Genomic DNA, 23,022 nt, shown 5'->3' with positions numbered 1-23,022 from the left:
GTTCTGAATTAGGGGGTTCGCCTGGTGTTCTATTGTTTAATTTTTCATTGTATTCACAGAAATGTCCCTGTATTGATGTGTAATATTGTTATTATTGTTGCAATAAAAAATAAAATGAAGTAGTAAATCTGACATTTTCGAGTTTCCTAGTCCCGGCTAGCACTTGAACGCGGCAGAGTTTGCCAGTTTGTATTCCTAAAACCCGGAAATAAGTCACCTCTGGCTTGCCATCTCTATGGGAAACGTTTATGTGGAATTAATAGGGGTTTGGAATAAAGTTCGAAAATAAGGTATGAGGTTAACACAGGTTTAAGGGATCGAATGCGTTTTGTTCTATGAGATAATAGCTGTCAGTTAACATTACCTTAATGAATTATAAAGCCTTTATGTGCGTTGTGTTTTTTTAATTATAATATACGTTCTTCAAAATTCACAAAAATGGATGTGAGGTGATGAGATCATATAACAAAAGGTATAAGATTTCCTAAGCCTGTGTTTACCACAGACGCTATTTTAGGCGTTTATATAAAAACCTTACAAAATCACAATTTCCCCCCATAGACTTTGTCCAACTACTAAAAAGACGCCATTGCTATCAAGACGACTGATTTAACTGAATTTGTCCGTCTCCACACGACACTCGCTGTGCGTCCTACGTCATCAATTTGGGCAGCAGGCGTGTCCGCATAGCCCGTTCTTATTCCCCAGCCTCTCACACTGAATTGCCCTTTCATCCTACACGCACGGAAGTGGGGTTTTAACGCGATCATTATCAATTCAACCGCCACCATGGGGCTTTCAAGTGATCCACAGTTCCAGAAACTTGAACAATGGTACAAATCCAAAGCTGGGAACCTCAACATGAGGGACATGTTTGAGGCTGACAAGGATAGATTCAGCAAATTTAGGTAAGTAAGCTTTCGATTGTTATTATGACCAATAGCCGATACTATACAGACATTTGGCACGGTATCTTGCATCAGTAACGGTATAGGTCAAACAATTGAAAACGGAGCTAACTACATCAATAGAGCCAGTGCATGGGATGCGTTTTTTTGTACACCTTGGTACCAATCAAATGTGAATCCATAACTAAGCTTTACAATGTAAGCAGGGAAGCAAGAATAGTCATTTGTCTTTTAGCTATGTAGTTATTTGGCTAATAGCAAGCGCTTCATACTTGTATGAGTACACAGTACAAGGTCATTGTTTGTGATCGATTGTTTTTCCAGTCGTAAAACAGCTTCGTATCTGCTTTGTGAATTGTTCATGTTCCATTTCGCTCTACTACACCCAGTTACATTATAACTAGCTATATTGTTATCGAGCTGTCAACTATATTCGTTTTATGTAGGGCCCCATTTAACTGGGTTAGCTTGCTAGGTAATGTTAGCCCTAACTAGCTAAAGCTGTATGCTCGCTTCCTTTCATTCAGCAGCTGGCGTTGGCTATCTACGTGCAGTTTTGCACATACATAGCCTACCAGTAGGCGTTTTAAGTCTAGCTAACGAGGGACCTAAACCCAGTATAGACATATTTTAGGTACCACTGACAAATTTACTGTAACAATGTAACCATCAAGATTGCTGTCACGACGTTCTAACGGAGGGGTCTGCAGTCGCACGTACGCCAGCCGTTAAGCAACAAGGCTAGCTAGCTACGCCCCTACAATAAGACCTGCACCATCTTCCGTAATCAAATCCAACTTTATTTGTTACATGCGTCGAATACCACAAGTGTAGACCTTACCGTGAAATGCTTACTTGCAAGCCCTTAACCAACTGTGCAGTTCAAGAAGAGTTAAGAAAATATTTATCAAATAAACCAATGTAAAAAAGAAATGTTTTTTATTATATTTAAAATAAAGTTGCATAACAATAACGAGGCTATGTACAGTGGGTACCGGTACCAAGTCAGTGTGCGGGGTACAGGTTAGTTGAGGGAATGTGCTTTGAGGGAATGTGCACATGTAGGTAGGGGTGAAGTGACTATGCATAGATTATGATAAACAGCGAGTAGCAGCGTACAAAACAAATTGGTGGGGTCAATGTAAATAGTCCATTTGATTAATTGTTCAGCGGTCTTGTGGCTTGGGGTAATACAATTGTTAATACAATTGTGTACCTTGTCTCTCCAAGCCACACTGTAGCACTGCAACACATAGTCAGTAACATGTAATCTTGTTACAATTCAGAATAAATTATGTAATTGACACAGGAAGATGCATTTTATCACTGTACATAGAAATGATAAGGAATTTGTTAGAAACCCTACTTGATCATTCTAGATTATTACATTTGTTTTCTGTTATCTCTTTCCTTGGTAGCACAACCCTTGAGACAGACGATGGAGACATCCTGCTTGATTACTCCAAGAATCTTGTCAATGAGGAAGTCATGAGGATGCTGCTGGCCATGGTAAACATATCAATGTTATGTCTTCTCATAACTATAGCAAACCTCTAACAGATGTTTGCTCTCAGTTTTGACTCGATGGGAATGACCGACCTACGTCATGGACCTATACACAGTGATATACAAATACTTTAAAGTACTACTTAAGTTGTTCTTTTTGAGTATCTGTACCTTACTCTATTTATATTTTTGACCACTATTTTTGACCACTATTTGCAATGCAAATAGTCTGGGTAGCCATTTGATTAGATGTTCAGGAGTTTTATGGCTTGGGGGTAGAAGCTGTTTAGAAGCCTCTTGGACCAAGACTTTGCTCTCCAGTACCGCTTGTTGTGCGGTAGCAGAGACAACAGTCTATGACTAGGGTAGTCTTTGACAATTTTTAGGGCCTTCTTCTGACACCGCTTGGTATTGAGGTCCTGGATGGCAGGATGCTTGGCCCCAGTGATGCACTGGGCCGTTCGCACTTCTCTCTACAGTGCCTTGCGGTCGGTGGGCGAGCCGTTGCCAGTTCCAGGCAGTGATGCAACCAGTCAGGATGGTGCAGCTGTAGAACCTTTTGAGGGTCTGAAGACCCATGACAAATCTTTTCAGTCTCCTGAGGGGGAATAGGTTTTGTCGTGCCCTCTTCACGACTGTCTTACTCGCTACATTTTGAATGATCCCTTAGCAGGAAAGGAAAATTGTGAAATTAACGCACTTATTAAGAGAACATGTGGTCATCCCTACTGCCCATGGTCTGGCGGACACACTAAACTCAAATGCAGCTTTTGTAAATAATGTCTTAGTGTTGGAGTGTGCCCCTAGCTTTCTGTACATTTTAAAGACAAGAAAATGGTGCTGTCTACTTTTCTTTTTTTATAAGGAATCTGCAATTATTTATACTTTTACATCTACTTTTGATACTTAAGTATATTAAAAACCAAGATTAAGTCCAAGTTCACCATCCAACAACTAATATATGGACAGCTTTCCTTTGGATAATTCGCAATGCAAACTGCATAGCATTTCACAATGGATTTGCAATTCTTCCAATGCGCTGCGTGCGCAATCACACACAATATTATGTGAAATATTTTTACACCATTTCCATATCAACAATAGAAATTACTGAAAAAGTTAAAACGTTAGTGTCTCATCAAAGTGAAATTCTAGCTTGATAAATCAAATGCTTTCAGTGATATCTTTTCTCATTAATCAACATTAGCCCAACCTGCAAATTTGATAAGGAAAATGCATTTAGGCCTGTCTTTACTTGTACATTTGTCTGGTGAACCTCTGTGACAGCGCTGTAGAAGTCACAGCAGAGTCCCATGTCCATTATTTTATTCTGCATGGGTCATTCATTCAGAAAGCCATGACACCCACCATCTCAGATTGTTCTGAAATCGTTTCTGTTAGAAACATAAGATTGGCATTCCTGAAACATTATTTTGTTGAAATTATCATTTGATCTCTGAGAAATTAAGCTAAATGGGCCATTTTTATTTATTTTTAGGGTTCATATAATCCTCAATAAATATAGTACCTGACATTTGATTTGGACCATAATTCTTCCTAACATTGAGTAAGACATGAGGAATCTAATAAAATGATCAAAAGCCACCCGCGGACCCCGGACCCGTCACCCCAACAACCAGTGTTTAGAGAAATTAGCCATTGAAGTCGCTTACATTATTTACCCTAAATTCGTGTGAAAGTATAATGTTTTGCCCACTAGATGCTGCTGTTCCTGCTACTACCACCACACTCTTTTATCCATTTAGCTGGTCGCTTGTGTTCATTAAATGTTTAACAACATTTTTCTTTGCAACTTTGGTTAGAAAACCAATAGCTTTTGTTGCCTGGCTAACCAAACTCCTTGCGCCGGTCAAACGCTACTCCAAGCCCACAGATGTTAGGTTCTTCTCCGCATTGAGTCTGGATCTGAGTACCTCCCTGACGGTTTCTAGAACGCAAACTCTTTCCAACCGTTCTGATTGGTCCCAGAAAGCAATGAGTTGGGCCAGAGCCAGAACACACACGGGTAAAGCGGCGTTTTGAAAATGTGTCATTGGCATTGATACTCTGATTGGTGATTTTACTTTATTTTGTACAAAACTCTTCATTTTGATGTCACCGCAAATAACTTCAACGATGGTGGTCTCAGACTGAAGTATGTAGCGAATATAGAGCAGCGGAAGAATTCAGTTTGAGTCATCAGGCAATAGCTTTTTAAAATTATGAAAATTAAATTGTGTGGTGAAGTTAGTCCACCATAAAAGTAATTCAGTTTATCCTGCTCTTAGTAACCTAATGCTTCTCCTTGAATAGTCCAACAAATGACAGCTCTCAGAGAGCTGTCATCGTAATGGTGCAATTCTCTATTTCAACTACATCGCACCAGTCCAGACCCATCTCCAGTCCCATCATCACTCATCCGCCACATGGCTTCAAACTGCACAAGTTGGTTTCTCGCTGTCGCCCATGCACTTACAAAATTTGATAAAAAGCATTTGACCTTTCCATCGTCTTAGCGACAAGGGACTGGTTGATTTCCTGTTGATGGACGAGAAAATTATCGTCCAACCCTTCGGGGTTGAAATATGCAATTCTCATATTGAGACTTATCCTACAGGCCTGAACGTTTGGAGAAATGGGCTAGTGGCTAAAATGTTGTGACAACCCTAATATAATGATACAATTATTTGGCAGTTGTATGTTTTTCACAAAAAATATTAGAAAACATCTCTATATGTAGTGTGATTTTAATAAAATGTACCTTTTTTTAAACCCAACACCATTACAAAACAGTGTGTTTGGTACTTTATTGGTTTGCTTGTTTGCCAGGAATGGTCTTATTAATCCAGACCTTTAAGAGGGGCTGTTTCCTCGACAAAAATAAAGCCCAAGAGAAGGACAAACTGAATTGCTTTCATGGAAGACTCATTTCTTCTGATTAGTGTTGGGTACTAACTTCTAAACATCCTTATTCATGTTAACATATTAGAAATGAGGCCATGGAAATCTACTAAGTGAGAAAGGAGATGCTATTGATTTAACCCAGGTAAGTTGACTGAGAACACATTACAGCAACAACCTGGGGAATGGTTACAGGGGAGAGGGGATGAACAAGCCAATTGTAAGCTGGGGATGATTAGGTGACCATGATGGTATGAGGGTCAGATTGGGAATTTAGCCAGGACACCAGGGTTAACACCCCTACTCTTACAATAAGTGCAATGGGATCTTTAGTGACCACAGTGAGTCAGGGCACCTGTTTAACATCCCATCTGAAAGACAGCTCCCTACACAGGTCAATGTCCCCAATCACTGCCCTGGGGTGTTGGTATATATATATATATATATATATATATATATATATTTAGACCTGAGGAAAGGGTGCCTCTTACTGCATAGCATTTCACAATGGATTTGCAATTCTTCCAATGCGCTGCGTGCGCAATCACACACAATATTATGTGAAATATTTTTACACCATTTCCATATCAACAATAGAAATGACTGAAAAAGTTAAAACATCACTTCCAGCAGCATCTGGTCTCCACCCAGGGACCAACCCTGCTTAGCTTCAGAAGCAAGCCAGCAGTGGGATGCAGGGTGGTATGCTGCTGGCTTGATCTCAGGTATCCTATGGAGAGGAGTCAACAGATAAGGTAGGACAGCCGTGAGTTGGGGAGGAGTGAGGATTTTGGGCCGAGGTCAGATGAAGTGAGAACGATTTGAATGGCAGGAAAGGAATTCCCTGGCGCCTTGTTTGTTTTTATGCGGTTTTAGCAAATTTATATTTTGAGCATAAAAACGACCACAATCGTGTAAAAAAAAAAAAAAAAGCCTTAACACAAAATATATATTTTTATATATAATTGTATTTTTTCATTTGACTTTTCATAACTGCTTTTTTATTCTATTATCACAGGTTAAGCACTACCCACCCTGACTGCACATCACTGATGTGAACGTATCATACATGCACACAGCCGGCATGGCTCCAGCTGTCAACTCTCATCAACCTTAAGCCTCTTCGCTCTTAGTGAAAGTCTATTTATAGTCCTACCTCTGCATGTCAACTGATTATTGTTGTGCTAGCTACCAGATGGCTGTGAGAAATGTTGATCATGCAATGCATCGAGTAGCATTTAATACTTAAAATTGTCTCTTCATATTATAGTCACATCAGCAATACCGGTCCATTCCCCAACAATAGAACCCCTGAGAGTACACCGTTGACAAACACATTTGACAGAAATGGAAAATGTCCTTGTAATTGGAGTTTGGCCAGCCCACCCACTTCTATTCATTCATCCAGAGTATCATGCTAGACTAGTACCCTGGGAATGTGGTGAAACGGACATTACATTCAGACCAACACTTCCTTCTTATGTTTAAGGAAGAAGGATTGCTAAAATCAAGAAATTTCTAGTCCTACCGGTATATGGTGTCGCAAATGCTACGTATGTTGTAATAACCTGTTTGTGGGCATTGAGTGATTGCAGATGTTAGCAACAATGCTGCTATTCAATGATTGCAACAATTAACTCTCATTAAGTTTAATCTTTCTTGTGCAGGCCAAGTCCAGGGGAGTGGAGGAAGCCAGAGACAAGATGTTCTCTGGAGAGAAGATTAACTTCACTGAGGTACCAGGACTACCTGAGTTCTATTCTCTCTATTGTGGTACTTTGCCTGAACATTTTAACTTTTTTAACACTGGCAGATATAGAAAATTAAAGTTGAGAAGTTCTGATTATACTGCGGTAACCTTACAAATGTAATCATTGTATTGTAATAACACTATACTACCAACGAGATGAGAGGAGGCTACTCTGAAATTTGACAAAGTAGGACACTCTCACAATAATTCTTTTCTAAAGAGTGGACAGTTGTTGCACACTTTGTGGTCACTATTGCAAAGTCATTCAGGGAAATCGTGGTTCCCACCCACTCTCCAAACACCACTCATGACGCAATGACAACATTGTGCAGTCTCATTGAGGAAGTGATTGCACGTTATATACACATGGGTATATATACACATTCGATATGTTTGCACATGCGAAGAATGGTATTCAGATTTTGATATCACTATTTGTATTGTATTGAGATGATTATATTCTATATTTCTTAGAGGCTTGGGCAAAAAAAAAATGCACTATCCCTTTAAGTAATAAACATCTTAGTCATGATTAATAAGGGTGCTATAATCAAGTTTCTTCCCCCTCCCCTAACTGTGTGTGTCTCTGCATGTCTGCGCGCGTGTAGGGCCGTGCCGTCCTCCACATTGCCCTGCGTAACCGCTCCAACACTCCCATTAACGTAGATGGCCAGGATGTCATGCCCGAGGTCAACAGGGTCCTGGACAAGATGAAGGCCTTCTGTCATGTGAGTGGAGTCCAGTTTCAACTGTTCCCCCAGCATTTATGCAAGGGCATCTTTACATAGAGATAACAGCTTCTACCCCCAAGCCATAAGACTGCTGAACAATTAATCAAATGGCCACCGGACTATTACATTGAACCCCCCTTCACCCCCCCCCCCCACTTGTTTGCACACTGCTACTCAATGTTTATTATCTATGCATAGTCACTTCACCCCTACCTACATGTACAAATTACCTCAACTAACCTGTACCCCCGCACATTGACTCGGTGCGGGCTTGTAAGTAAGCATGTCACGGTAAGGTCTACACTTGTTGTATTCGGCGCATGTAACATATCAAGTTTGATTTGTTCCATCTCTATGCATCTATGGGGAAGTTTCCAGGACAACAGTGTCTGGGAAATTGCCATTTATATTTTTTTTATTGGGTGGTCTTAAACTAAATCTGAATGGATTAAAATGCAGCAGTCACTACACAAAATGTAAGATTTGTGAATAACTTAATTTATATAGTTAATTAACTGTATTGTAGTTGACGGTGTCAGCTAATGGGCGTTGGAAATAAGAGTATTTGAAAAGGAGGTAGATTCTCTCATTGTTTTTAAATTGAGATGTATGCACACATCTGACATGTGCCTCTTGTTTTTTTGTGTGTGTTGCAGAAAGTGCGTAGTGGCGAGTGGAAGGGCTTCAGTGGAAAGGCCATCACTGATGTTGTAAACATTGGGATCGGTGGGTCTGACCTGGTGAGTGTGTGACTTACTTGTCAAACAACTATTTTCTTATTTCCAATCCATTGTATTTTCTAAAGCCCTTTTTACATCAGCAGTTGTCACAACGTGCTTATACAGATACTCAGTCTAAAACCCCAAAGAGCAAGCAATGCAGATGTAGAAGCACCGTGGCTGGGAAAAACTCTCTGTGCTGGGTGGAGATAAGAGTACATGGTCATTTAGACCAGATTGTTCTTCAAGACGTTCAAATGTTCATAGATGACCAGCAGGGTCTACAGTTCAACACCTTAGGAGTAAATGCGCCCTAGGGACGGCATGGGAGAGAGTGAGCGAGCGAGCAAGCCAGTGATTCAGCCCCTGCAATAGGATCCGAGGCAGAGACTCCCAGTGACGAGTAGGAGCCGGCCAGGCATAGACAGCAAGGATGGTTTGTTACTCCAGTTTCTTGCCATTCACTTTCATAGGGCCTCTCTTAAAAAATGGTTTTGTAGTTTAGCAGATGCTCTTATACAGTGCGACTTAGAAGCGCAATTAGGGTTAAGTGTCTTTGCTTAAGGGCACGTCGGCAGATTTTTTTTCATCTAGTCGGCTCAGGGATTTGAACCTGAGACCGTCTTTTCGTCTCTCACGTGGATCGGCAGATCATTCAATAAAAAAAACAGCTCTATAGGAGAAATCCCTGCCTACAGCTGTTTGCTTAGAAATTCTCTGAGTAATAAGGAGGCCTGCGTCTTGTGACCGTAGCGTACGTTTAGGTATGTGCGGCACGACCAAATCGGAGACAAGAATACCGGGAAGTCCATACAATGCTTATTTTCTTTTTTCCCTTTTTTTTCTTCTTGTTCCCACTTATTTAAAACAATTCAAATGAAGATGTAGACGTGTCCTATTGTAGTGTGAGCTGTATTGGATGCTTGACTGAGTCATGCTGAATATTATAAACTGTAATGGTTCATTATTTGAGTCAGATCCTCTGAGCTATTCTATAGTCTCACAGAGCCATACAGTGGGGCAAAAAAGTATTTAGTCAGCCACCAATTGTGCAAGTTCTCCCACTTAAAAAGATGAGAGGCCTGTAATTTTCATCATAGGTACACTTCAACTATGACAGACAAAATTTGAAAAAATCCAGAAAATCACATTGTAGGATTTTTAAGGAATTTATTTGCAAATTATGGTGGAAAATACGTATTTGGTCAATAACAAAAGTTTCTCAATACTTTGTTATATACCCTTTGTTGGCAATGACAGAGGTGAAGACTTACAGAAAACGTTTGACAAGGTTTTCACACACTGTTGCTGGTATTTTGGCCCATTCCTCCATGCAGATCTCCTCTAGAGCAGTGATGTTTTGTGGCTGTTGCTGGGCAACACGGACTTTCAACTCCCTCCAAAGATTTTCTATGGGGTTGAGATCTGGAGACTGGCTAGGCCACTCCAGGACCTTGAAATGCTTCTTACGAAGCCACTCCGTCGTGGTGTGTTTGAGATCATTGTCATGCTGCAAGACCCAGCCACGTTTCATCTTCAATGCCCTTGCTGATGGTAGGCTTTGTTATTTTGGTCCCAGCTCTCTGCAGGTCATTCACTAGGTCCCCCCGTGTGGTTCTGGGATTTTTGCTCACCGTTCTTGTGATCATTTTGACCCCACGGGGTGAGATCTTGTGTGGCGCTCCAGATCGAGGGAGATTATCAGTGGTCTTGTATGTCTTCCATTTCCTAATAATTGCTCCCACAGTTTATTTCTTCAAACCAAGCTGCTTACCTATTGCAGATTCAGTCTTCCCAGCCTGGTGCAGGTCTACAATTTTGTTTATGGTGTCCTTTGACAGCTCTTTGGTCTTGGCCATAGTGAAGTTTGGAGTGTGACTGTTTGTGGACAGGTGTCTTTTATACTGATAACAAGCTCAAACAGGTGCCATTAATACAGGTAACGAGTGGAGGACAGAGGAGCCTCTTAAAGAAGTTACAGGTCTGTGAGAGCCAGAAATCTTGCTTGTTTGTAGGTGACCAAATACTTATTTTCCACCATAATTTGCAAATAAATGTACCTATGATGATAAATTACAGGCCTCATCTTTTTAAGTGGGAAAACTTGCACAATTGGTGCCTGACTAAATACTTTTTTGCCCCACTGTACATGGCTTTGGTACAGACCTGGGGTAACTATAGTTTTAACTAAGCTTTGTGGAAAGTAAGTATTTTTTTGGTGGGAACAAATAGTTACGATTTTAATACAGATCCAACAAAAATATTACGTAAAAAAAAAAAAAAAACTATTTGAAATAAAATCTCAGAAAGTGACTACTTTTTAAAACTATTTGAATACAGAATTGTTTTAATTACTATTTGAATACAGATATGAGAAAGCAACTACTTATTTGAGCAACTACTACTAAATATTTGAGTACAGATCATAGGAAATTACAACTTTTCTTAAAATATTGGATTGGCTGCCTTCAACTATGACAGGGCTATATCTGGAACCTCATATTGAAGATCTACTGTAAATATAATGAATAGAGCACACACAATCTCGTATACTATTCCAAAATGAGTGACGCAGCGGTCTAAGGCATTGCATCTCAGTGCCAGAGGTGTCACTACAGACCCTGGTTTGATTCCAGGCTGTATCACAACCGGCCGTGATTGAGAGTACCATAGGGTGGCACACAATTGGCCCAGCGTCATCCAGGTTAGGGTTTGGCTGGGGCAGGCTGTCATTGTAAATAAGAATTTGTTTTTAACTGGCTTGCCTAGTTAAGTAAAGGTTAAATACAAATAAAAAATGAAAGTCCTATTTGATCTACACAATACATTTCTATCTGAACATTTTGTAAATGTTCAGTCTCCTGACTCATTGCCCCAGGGGTACATAATCAAATCAAACCAATTAACCAAACCGACAGTTTACACCCCTTTAATTCACATTCGTTACAAGGTGGCATTGAAATTGAAACACCCCTGAGTCAGTACATGTTAGAATCAACTCTGGTAGCGATTACAGCTCATCCTAATATTTATATATTCCTTCATTTAATCCTTTAACTTTTAGGTTTGTGTATTGTTGTGAATTGTTAGATTTTACTGCACTGTTGGAGCTAGAAACACAAGCATTTCGTAAACACCTGCAATAACATCTGCTAAACATGTGTATGTGACCAATAAAATTTGATATGAGTCTGTCTGGGTAAATCTCTGAGCTTTGCACACCTGGATTGTACATAAACATCTATGGTAAGTCTTGAAAATGGCAGTCTAGCATTGATCAACAACCAACTTGACAGAGCTTGAAGAATTAAAAAAAGAATAATGGGCAAATATTGCACAGTACAAGTGTTTTGATTATATTTATTATTGTGTAGATAATTGACAAAATGACAATTAAATCAATTTTAACCCCACTTTGTAACACAATATAATGTGAAGAAATGCAAGGAGGTGTCGACTTTCTATAGGTATAAGTATAAATACGTTGACGCTCAACTACTGTATGGCACTTTCAACATGCCACTGAAAAGTTTGAAAGCCACAATTTTGAACCTCTTTGTCCATCAGAGGGTAAGTGTTCTTGTTTTGAACACACACTATACCATATTTCAAGGGATAGTTTACTCCGAATACAAACTAGCGTGATTTTTCCACCTACCTTGGCTGTAGTTGATTCAGCACGGCAGTTTGGGGATATTTTGTTTCCCTTTGACACTTCATAGCCATGTTTCTACTGTTAGCGTTTTCAGTAACACTTAACATTAAACTGTTCTTCTGCCTCTGTAATAATAAAACTGTAATTACTTTTGGAGCAACATTCCTTCTATCCCCCTTCAGCGCTTTTTATATATGTTTTAGCATTTTATTAAATGTTTTGCTGGTAACTGCTGTTGTATTTAGTAGTTTCATTATTTTTTTTATTTCACCTTTATTGAGCCAGGTAGGCTAGTTGAGAACAAGTTCTCATTTGCAACTGCGACCTGGCCAAGATAAAGCATAGCAGTGTGAACAGACAACAGAGTTACACATGGAGTAAACAATTAATAAGTCAATAACACAGTAGAAAAAAGAGTCTATATACATTGTGTGCAAAAGGCATGAGGAGGTAGGCGAATAATTAAAATTTTGCAGATTAACACGAGTGATAAATGATCAGATGGTCATGTACAGGTAGAGATATTGGTGTGCAAAAAAGCAGAAAAGTGAATAAATATAAACAGTATGGGGATGAGGTAGGTAAAATTGGGTGGGCTATTTACCGATAGACTATGTACAGCTGCAGCGATCGGTTAGCTGCTCAGATGTTTGAAATTGGTGAGGGAGATAAAAGTCTCCAACTTCAGGGATTTTTGCAATTCGTTCCAGTCACAGGCAGCAGAGAACTGGAACGAAAGGCGGCCAAATGAGGTGTTGGCTTTAGGGATGATCAGTGAGATACACCTGCTGGAGCGTGTGCTACGGGTGGGTGTTTCCATCGTGAACTGAGATAAGGCGGAGCTTTACCTAGCATGGATTTGTAGATGACCTGGAGCCAGTGGGTCTGTGGATGAATATGTAGCGAGGGCCAGCCGACTAGAGCATACAGGTCGCAGTGGTGGGTGGTATAAGGTGCTTTAGTAACAAAACGGATGGCACTGTGATAAACTGCATATGGTGATTGAAAGAGTCGAAAGCCTTGGCCAGGTCGACGAAGACGGCTGCACAGTACTGTCTTTTATCGATGGCGGTTATGATATCGTTTAGTACCTTGAGCGTGGCTGAGGTGCACCCGTGACCGGCTCGGAAACCAGATTGCACAGCGGAGAAGGTACGGTGGGATTCGAGATGGTCAGTGACCTGTTTTGTTGACTTGGCTTTCGAAGACCTTAGATAGGCAGGTCAGGATGGATATAGGTCTGTAACAGTTTGGGTCCAGGGTGTCTCCCCCTTTGAAGAGGGGGATGACTGCGGAAGCTTTCCAATCCTTGGGGATCTCAGACGATATGAAAGAGGTTGAACTTTGGTAATTGCACAGCAATTTGCTGAGTTGGTGTCTGTTTCTTATTTGACTTATGTAATAACAATGTTGCTATTGTAAAGAGTTACTACACATGTATAGGAACTTGATGTCAAGTGTTACTGTATTACCTTGTCTCACTCATGAAAATATGTGTTAGTCATTTTGAAGCTGCAAAAGTAGTCCATGTCCCTCATGTATTTAATTATAGGTTCTATAAAGATGAACATCTAAAAGCCCTCCAAACTATGTGCTTATGATCATATATTTAGACTGATTCAACTAACTGTTATAGTTTTTGGTACTTCATCAAATATGTAGATGCCATCAAATATTTTGAAATATGATTGGGTTTTCTGAGACCTGTATTTGAAAATCAAAGAAAATAGTTGACTTTTAGTTTAAACTCAACTTTCTTCTACCTTGAGTATTTGGAAAGTTATTTTCAAACTACAAAATACAGCTGTTTTCTGCCCTGCTTTGGTATTACAGTAGTGAGCTATAAAGGAATTATTACTGTGCTGCTAAGCTCTGGTATAAACAGAGAATACACTGCTGGGGTGTTGATGCAAAGCTACAGTATGCTGTAGGTGGCACAGTAGGCAACAGAACAAAGAGTATGCTTGAGCTGTTGGCTTGGTACTTGTAGTTACTGGGATTTGATTCAAATAATTTTGTCATGCTGTCATATCTCATAATATTGTGTATCCTCTCTAAGGGTTCTCATGTTGACAGGCTCTGAAGTCCTAATGGATACAGAAAACGCAGTTACATTTTAATTGCACACAGGATAGAGGGAAGTTGAAATGGTAACACCGTAATGTTGTGCATCCTCCTCTCAGGGTCCTCTCATGGTGACTGAGGCCCTGAAGCCCTACTCTAAGGGTGGCCCCAACGTGTGGTTCGTGTCCAACATTGACGGTACACACATGGCCAAGACTCTGGCCCAGCTCAACGCTGAAACCACCCTCTTCATCATCGCTTCCAAGGTGAGACTGACTCAACACACACACACACCACCTCCTGTTGCCATGGTTACACACATCCTAAAGCCATAGGGTTCTAGATGCTTAAATAATTCAATGCTATAAATCAATGTCTCATTCAGTGCTATCGGGGTTAATAATCTGTGTGTACATTCTTGTGTTCTGGTCATGTGTGATTCATGTTTGAATAATAATTGATGGTTTGAAGCTGGAAAAGGTGGCAGGCTAATGATGCTCCTTCAGTGTCACACGCTGTGTACTACTTCCACCGGGACTCATGTCACACTGTTGTCCTTTTCAGACCTTCACCACCCAGGAGACCATCACCAACGCTGAGTCTGCCAGGGACTGGTTCCTCCAGACAGCCAATGATGTGAGTAGACTCCTGACAGCCAATCACAAGACACCTTTGTCTATAACCAATGCCGTTATAAGTACCGCTTAAATTCAGCCAATGATTTTAATAGTTTCTCTGCAGACAATACATAATTTTAGCCACACAGGTCAGTTTAGAACAGTCCAAAGCGCAGCTGGAGTGTCATATCACATTTGGATCAACTAACTCTATTTTCTTCTTCACAGAAATCTACTGTTGCCAAGCACTTTGTGGCGCTGTCCACCAATGCAGTAAGTGGCCATTTTGAATGACACTTTCCACCTTACATTGTTACCTGCCTGCCGACCTATGTATTGCACAAGTCATTTGACTGTTACTCTTTTTGCTGTCTCCCTTCTCTTCCAGCCCAAAGTGCAGGCGTTTGGTATTGACACAAACAACATGTTTGAATTCTGGGATGTAAGTATACACTTCTATGCACACTGAGTTAGCCGCTGACCCCCTATTTAATAATTGAATGAATCTGAACTAAAGTAAGGCTTTATTTTACCAATTGACATGGTTTGAATAAAAATCATTTCTTCATTATTTTTCTGCTGGGAGATGTTTTGACCACATTCTGGGTATAGTATTTATTTCAAAATAATTTGGAATGCAACTGTTAAGCGTATGAATTTGTGGATATGGTATCGACACGTTACATTCTAAACCATAGACTCATGCGGTAAAGAGGTCATTTGAACTCGATCAAAACAATGGAAATGCCATTGAAACACATTGGGGAAAGATGCAGTGGGGGAAAGATCCAAAATATTCCTCATTGCTCTCCAGCAAAGTTGGCCTACATTTAGGGTATTATTTATGTGTATTTCACACTATGTTGAGGTAAAAATCAGAGTATAATGCTTGTATAAAAACCAGTCAACTGCATTACAGTTCAAAATGACTGACTACCACCACCGATTTCTCTATGCTACCAGCTTATATGAACCGGAGTTAGCATTTAGCAGTCACTTCTTAATCTGAAAAGGGACTACTTCTCAATGTTATGTAGCAAAAATAGTCAAATATATTCAAATCGGATTTTAATAACCACATTGTGGGCCTGTTACAATACATCAATCGTGACGAATATCCACAGATTTGGTGTATGTGCGCCAATCCGGCGTTCTTCTGTCCCCCATGGTCTGGTCATCTGTTGGAAATTAGCGATGTTGACGAATTGGTGTCTTTTTAAAGAAAGGGTGCATCGATTCTGTGTATAATTGCAGTATAGTTTGACTAGTACACTGTCGAGGTGATGGCCATTGTCTGTTTTTGTATAACTTTTCAAGGTTTTGAGTAAGAAAAAGGAACCTTGCTGCTCTGTAGTGGTTGATTTTTCTTTTTTGACTGATGTCATGTTGGCTTTCTCTCAGTGGGTTGGAGGGCGTTACTCCTTGTGGTCAGCTATTGGGCTGTCCATTGCACTGCACATAGGTATGTATGTGTGTCTGTTTGTCAATATTAGAACTCTATGGATGTAGTGTATATTGCAGATTTGCGCTTTTTGTCAAATGCAAGAAGTTGGTATGTGAATTGAAATGTAATTCACCGAAAGCAGCATAAATACTACTAGTGATTTGACTTTAAGAATGGATCCTAACACTTTTTTTCTACCTCTTGTCACCATGCAGGGTTTGAGAACTTTGAGCAGCTTCTGGCTGGTGCTCACTGGATGGTATGCACATGTCTCCCTCACATAGTGTCAATTCAACCCAACTATTTATCCCCTCAGGGGCAATTGAAAATAATCCCAAACTAAATAAATTTAGAATTGGTAATATGTTGTTAACAATGAATGGGTTGTCCTTCCCAGGACAACCATTTCCGCAGCACCCCCATTGAGCAGAACGTCCCCGTTCTGCTTGCCGTGCTGGGTGTCTGGTACATCAACTTCTTCCAGGCCGAGACCCATGCCATGCTGCCCTACGACCAGTACATGCACCGCTTCGCTGCATACTTCCAGCAGGTCAGGCAGGCCTGAACATGGGTTCAAATACTATTTGAAATCTTTAAAATACTTTGAGCGTTTGGCACGCCAAGCATGTTGAAGCAGGTGGGTGGGGTTTGCACTTTGGAAATGTTATATTGGTTCCATTCAACAGACAAGTCCGAACAACCGCAGCTGAAGTGATTTGAAGTGATTTCGTATTTCAACCCAGTTCTGAGTAATACAAGCAGGCAGGAGCCAGGAATGGCCATATGCTAGGGCTGTATGGACGGGGCATCTGTTTGGGCTAGACAAGAGAAACCAGGGACAGGATCATGTAGACAATTTGAATTTAATTGGATAGGTGATAGTAAGTAATATGTTGAGAACATGCTGAAGCTTTTGCTTACACCTATCCAGTCTGTCAGATCTTCAAAAGGAAGGAAAACACTTTCTATTAAGGGTGACTTGCAGGTGCACTAGTATATAAGAAGGGATTCATAATCATAGATTACCTTAGACCGCTTCCTTTCAATGTTTCACCTTTTTTATTTATGAAGCAAACATTTCAGTCTAACCAACAACTTTAACTGTCTTTCATCCACAGGGCGACATGGAGTCCAACGGGAAGTACATCACTAAAGATGGAGCTCGTGTCAACTACCACACTGGACCCATCGTCTGGGGCGAACCCGGAACCAACGGACAGCATGCCTTCTACCAGCTCATCCACCAAGGTAACTGCCACACACCTGTCCTGTCCTCCAGACCCTTGTTCATAATATAGACTGTTACAGTATATGAACCAGTTGCTATTATATCATTCCCTAATAACTGCTGAAATGAGATTAGAATAAAACGTGACCTCTCCATGTAACCTTTTGTGTGTTGACCCTTCCAGGCACACGTATGATTCCTGCTGACTTTCTCATTCCTGCCCAGACACAGCACCCCATCAGGGAGAGCCTCCACCACAAGGTAGTGCACCCTCATGGCTCCCTAAATGTATTAGCACCCTCACTCTGCCACATAAGCTATTCTATCGTTCAACCATCGAAACTGTCAACTCTGACTTAATTTATTCAGACTTGAATTAATTTCATTTTTTCGGACTAGTATTCTTTCTCAGTAAAACCCAGAATTATCTCAAATGTACATACAGAGCTTGATTTTAAAACAGTTCATTAATATGTATGTATTTGACTATACCTCTGGATCTCCATAGATCCTGATGGCCAACTTCCTGGCCCAGACGGAGGCCCTGATGAAGGGGAAGACTTCAGACGAAGCCAGGAAAGAGCTGGAGGCCACTGGCCTGGGAGGAGCAGAGCTGGAGCAACTGCTGCCACACAAAGTGAGTGGATTTACTCATCAGACACAGTTGCATTACTTTTGACCAGAGACCTATGGGCCATGAGGAACTTATCAAAAGTAGTGCACTATAAAGGGAATAGGGGACACAGTAACTGCCACACTTACCAGACAGACACTGGGCCAGTCTATAATCTATTGATGAAAAGATATGCACCATTTGATTGTTAGTGTTGTTTCTGGATTATGCTTTGATGTACAGCATGTTTGGTCAATTATTGTTAAACACTGTATTTTACCCTCAATGAAAGGTCTTCCAGGGGAATAAGCCCAGCAACTCCATTGTTTTCAAGAAGCTGTCACCCTTCATGCTGGGAGCACTGGTTGGTAAGTACTGTAGTAGCTGTTGTCATCCCAGCCAATCCCTGCCCAGAATGAAACCTTAGTATTTTATAATATTGATTTATAGAATCGTTAAGGAAGAGGTGCACATGTACGTACCGATAGGACACATGAGGAGTGAGTAGCTCCATTTTGTACCACCAAAACTATGGTTATATGTAGAAGCCAGACAACCGTTTTTAAATTAATTATTTAAAATCGATAGAACAACATATCCCCAAGCAACTGGGGGAGAGTGAGCGGTCAGTTATGTACAACAGAGAACCAATCAGTTGGTAAAGCGACTAGGCAACACAACCCAAACAAGCAATGGCTTCCCTCAGAGGAAAAGACAAGGAACAACTTGGAGATGCAAATGAGAGTAATGAACAGCTAAAGGTTGTCATTTGTTAAAATGCTCTCAATGCACACCAAAACAAACAAACTGTTACAATCAGTTGTTAAAGTAGATTCGCTGGAAAATAAAGTAGATTCTATAGTTGTAGACATACAAGGTGTGCGCATGAATGAACAAGACAATGAAATTAGCCTTCCGGAAACAAGTTTGCGAACAGCAAGAAAACCGAACGAGACGAAACAACATGAGAATATTGTCCTTACCAGAAGAAAAGGAAAAAGGAGACTTTTCCAGCTACGTGGTAAAACTGATATCAGAGGAGCTTGGCGTGGATATATCACAGAAGGATCTGGAATGATTCCATCGGCTCGGCGTGAAACGGAAGAACACTAAATGACCTCACATAGTTCCACAGCTTGAGGATTACCATCAGACCAAAGTCAACATTCTGAAGGTACAAGGGGAAAGGAGGTTAAACTCCATGGCCAGTCCATTCGATTCCTCCAGGACCTGTCTGCTAAGCTGAGAAAAAAACGCAAGCGATTCATTCCAATCAGACAGTCAGTGGAGGAAAAAGGAATTGAGTCTCAACTCCGCTTCCCGGCAGTGCTGTGGGTATAGAAAGGAACACAAAAGATGGAATTCACAAGTGCCGATGAAGCCCGAAATAGGCTGCAAGAAACCATTCCAGTTGAAAGAGAGCCCAATGCCCTGAGAGAACTAAGCTGGGCTACACTAGTCTACATGCAGCGATGCCCAAGACCAGCTTATTGTAACTTGGGACAATATTTTTTTATTTAACTAGGCAAGTCAGTTAAGAACATATTCTAATTTACAATGACTGCAAGGAACAGTGGGTTAACTGCTTTGTTCAGGGGTAGAACGACAGATTTTTACCTTGTCAGCTCAGGGATTCGATCTACCAACCTTTTTTGGTTACTGGCACAATGCCCTGACCACTAGGCTACCTGCCACCCTCCCCCTAATACAATCTAAACTCTATTTTCCCCAACTGTACTTCTCTAGGAAGTAACAATAGACATAGCTGATAACAATGAGCTACATGGACACTGAAAAGACAATACAAAGGAGTGGGCGTGAAGGGGTGTGTATGTGTCTGCATCTGAATGGGAGGGTGAATATGTGTAGGAGGGCTCGAGAGAATGGGTATGTGAATGGATGAGTAAGTCGATATATTGATGGGTGTAAATGTGTCTGAGAAGAAGAATGGGTGGGAAACAATGGGAGGTTGGGATAAACTTTACCTGGTTGGATAAGGGAGGGCAAAGATGGGAGGTGGTGATTGGCTTGGATGGTAGGTTGGAACAAGCATGGGTGGGGTAAATGGGAGTGAATTGGGAGGGTGAGGTGGAGACAGGTTGGCTTGTGAAACAGAAGGAAGGATTTAACTATACTACAATGTATTTTGGTGACTTGCAAACCTGCTATAAAATGATTAAAAGTTCTGGACAGATTAGGAGAGGATGTCAAGTCATTATTATTCCTTGTTTGTTATTTATAGTTAAGATTCAATGGTGATTATTAGTGAGAGTGGAGAGGGGCTTATGCGATTGGGACGGGTTGACTGGGAGGACCTCAGACACTTCTGTGTGTGGGGCCTCTACTCATCCCACTTCAGTCTCTCGGTGGACCCACTCTCCCCAAGTAGACCCCCAGCCACTATACTTTCATTTACAAGGTATTACAAACTGACCACAGTATTTAATTGGCAGTCTTCCTCCGTTGTATGTACAATGACATAATCCACAGACTGTTGGTAAATTAAGGCCGAAAAAGGCATAGCGCCTCAAAGTTCAAAAGGTACTTTGCTTTATTTTTTGTGTTTTCTGTTAAATGTCTGCTCAGCTCACACTCTCTTTTTTTTATTATATCATAATTATGTATTCATACTATGATAATACATTTGCAACCTGTTTCTGCTTTGTCATTATGGGGTATTGTGTGTAGATTGACTGTGGGGGGGGGGGGGTAGAATCCATTTTAGAACGTAATAAAATGTGGAAAAAGTCAAGGGATCTGAATATTTTCCAAATGCACTGTATACACTGAACAAAAATATAAACGCAACACGCAAATGTTGGTCCCATATTTCATGAGCTGAAATAAAAGATCCCAGAAATGTTACATACCCACAAAAAGCTTATTTCTCTCAAATTTGGGCCACTAATTTGTTTACATCCCTGTTAGTGAGTATTTCTCCTTTGCCAAGATAATCCATCCACCTGACAGGTGTGGAATATCAAGAAGCTGATTAAACAGCATGATCATTACACAAATCCACCTGGTTTTGGGGACAATAAAAGGCCACACTAAAATGTGCAATTTTGTCACAATACCACAGATGTCTCAGGTTTTGAGGGAGCGAGCAATAGACATGCTGACTGCAGGAATGTAAACCAGAACTGTAGCCAGAGAATTGAATATGAATTTCTCTACCATAAGATGCCTCCCAGGTCGTTTTAGAGAATTTGGCAGTACGTCCAACTGGCCTCATATCCGCAGACCACATCAGCCCAGGACCTCCACATCCGGCGGCTTCTCCTGCGGGATCGTCTGAGATCAGCCACCCAGACAGCTGATGAAACTGAGGAGTATTTCTGTCTTTATTAAATACCTTTGGTAAAAATAGGGCCTAGAGATGCCCTGCGGTACACCACACTTGACATGTTTGACATTTAGAGAAGCTTCCATTTAAAGAAAACCCTTTGAGTTCTATTAGATGTGGATTCAGAGCTGAGGTTGAAAAACTCTTTTTTTTTTTTTCAACTACAGGTTATGGCCAATAATATCAAAGGCTGCGCTGAAATCTAACAGTACAGCTCCCACAACTAATCATCAGTCATTTGTGTCAGTGCAGTGCATGTTAAGTCCCCTTCTTTATAAGCATGCTGAAAGTCTGTTGTTAATTTGTTTACAGAGAAATAGCATTGTATTTGGTCATACACAAAAAAAAATCCAACAGTTTGCTAAGAGCTGACTGCAAGCTTATTGGTCTGCTGTTAGAACCAGTAAAGGCCGCTTTACCACTCTTGGGTAACGGAATTACTTTGGCTTCCCTCCAGGCCTGAGGACAAAGACTTTCCTCTAGGCTCAGATATCAAATTTGACAGATAGGAGTGGCTATAGAGTCAGCTACCATCCTCAGTAGCTTTCCAACTAAGTTGTCAATGCCAAGAGGTTTGTCATTATTGATCAATGATAATTTTCCCACATCTCCCACACTAACTTTACAAAATATACTTTATTAGTTTTTTTTTATGCATGAATACAATTGCTCACTGTTCATTGTTGGCATTTCCTGCCTAAGTTTGCCCACGTTGCCAATTAAATAATCATTAAGGTAATTGGCAACATCAAATGGTTTTGTGATGAATAATCCATCTGATTTGATGAAAGATGGAGTTGAATTTGTCTTTCTGCCCATAATTTCCTTTAAAGTGCTCAAGTTTTTTTCCATCATTCTTTATATCATTGATCTTGGGTTCATAATACAGTTTCTTCTTCTTTTTATTGAGTTTAGTCACATAATTTCTCAATTTGCAGTAAGTAAGCCAACCAGACTTAATAGCCACTCCTATTGTCCCATCTCTTTCAACCATACATTTATTTAAATTCTTCATCAATCTATGGAGCCTTAACAGTTCTAACAGTCATTTTCTAAACAGGTGCATCTTTATCAATAATTTGAAGAAATGTTCATAAATTCATCAAGTGCAGCGTCTGGATGCGCCTCATTAGTCACATCAGACCAACAAATATGTTTAACATCATCCACATAAGATTCACAGCAAAATATTTTGTATGATCTCTTTTACACTTTTAGGCCCAGCTGTTAGAACTTTGACTTTCCTGGATATAGCCACTGTATTGTGATCACTGCATCCAATGGGTACGGATACAGCTTTAGAACAAAGTTCTACAGTATTAGTAAAAATGGGATTGATACATGTGGATGCTTGTTCCTGTAGTGCTTGTAAACACCCTGGTAGGTTGATTAATAACCTGAACCAGATTACAGGCACTGGTTACAGTAAGAAGCTTCCTCTTGAGTGGACAGCTTGATGAAAACCAGTCTAGATTCAGGTTCCAACGGAAGTAGACTTCTCTATTGACATCACATACACTATCAAGCATTTCACACATAT

At 40.5% G+C, this 23,022-nt stretch overlaps 1 protein-coding gene across 3 annotated transcripts in view; it reads left to right on the top strand.

The window, feature by feature from the left end:
* The first annotated feature begins 220 nt into the window (after nucleotides 1–220).
* Nucleotides 221–23,022, top strand: part of gpia (glucose-6-phosphate isomerase a) — a 29,375-nt gene continuing 6,573 nt past the window's right edge. Inside the window, exons 1-16 of one of the 3 annotated variants that reach the window (XM_020455663.2) lie at nucleotides 221–908; nucleotides 2,327–2,417; nucleotides 6,983–7,051; nucleotides 7,674–7,793; nucleotides 8,453–8,536; nucleotides 14,354–14,500; nucleotides 14,799–14,870; nucleotides 15,080–15,124; nucleotides 15,240–15,293; nucleotides 16,253–16,313; nucleotides 16,511–16,554; nucleotides 16,693–16,845; nucleotides 17,414–17,543; nucleotides 17,708–17,784; nucleotides 18,032–18,160; nucleotides 18,429–18,504. In XM_020455663.2, coding sequence (XP_020311252.1) covers nucleotides 790–908; nucleotides 2,327–2,417; nucleotides 6,983–7,051; nucleotides 7,674–7,793; nucleotides 8,453–8,536; nucleotides 14,354–14,500; nucleotides 14,799–14,870; nucleotides 15,080–15,124; nucleotides 15,240–15,293; nucleotides 16,253–16,313; nucleotides 16,511–16,554; nucleotides 16,693–16,845; nucleotides 17,414–17,543; nucleotides 17,708–17,784; nucleotides 18,032–18,160; nucleotides 18,429–18,504 — 1,471 coding nt within the window. In that variant the 5' untranslated portion in view covers nucleotides 221–789. Of the gene's footprint in view, nucleotides 909–2,326; nucleotides 2,418–5,904; nucleotides 6,071–6,333; nucleotides 7,052–7,673; nucleotides 7,794–8,452; nucleotides 8,537–14,353; nucleotides 14,501–14,798; nucleotides 14,871–15,079; nucleotides 15,125–15,239; nucleotides 15,294–16,252; nucleotides 16,314–16,510; nucleotides 16,555–16,692; nucleotides 16,846–17,413; nucleotides 17,544–17,707; nucleotides 17,785–18,031; nucleotides 18,161–18,428; nucleotides 18,505–23,022 lie in introns of those variants that run through there. The other 2 variants (XM_031802140.1, XM_031802141.1) reach the window with 2 other exon arrangements.

This window comes from Oncorhynchus kisutch, linkage group LG22 (genome assembly GCF_002021735.2).
Source record: "Oncorhynchus kisutch isolate 150728-3 linkage group LG22, Okis_V2, whole genome shotgun sequence".
Taxonomy (NCBI): domain Eukaryota; kingdom Metazoa; phylum Chordata; class Actinopteri; order Salmoniformes; family Salmonidae; genus Oncorhynchus; species Oncorhynchus kisutch.
Note: the sequence above shows the minus strand (reverse complement) of the source record. Positions and strands in the feature narration are given on the sequence as shown.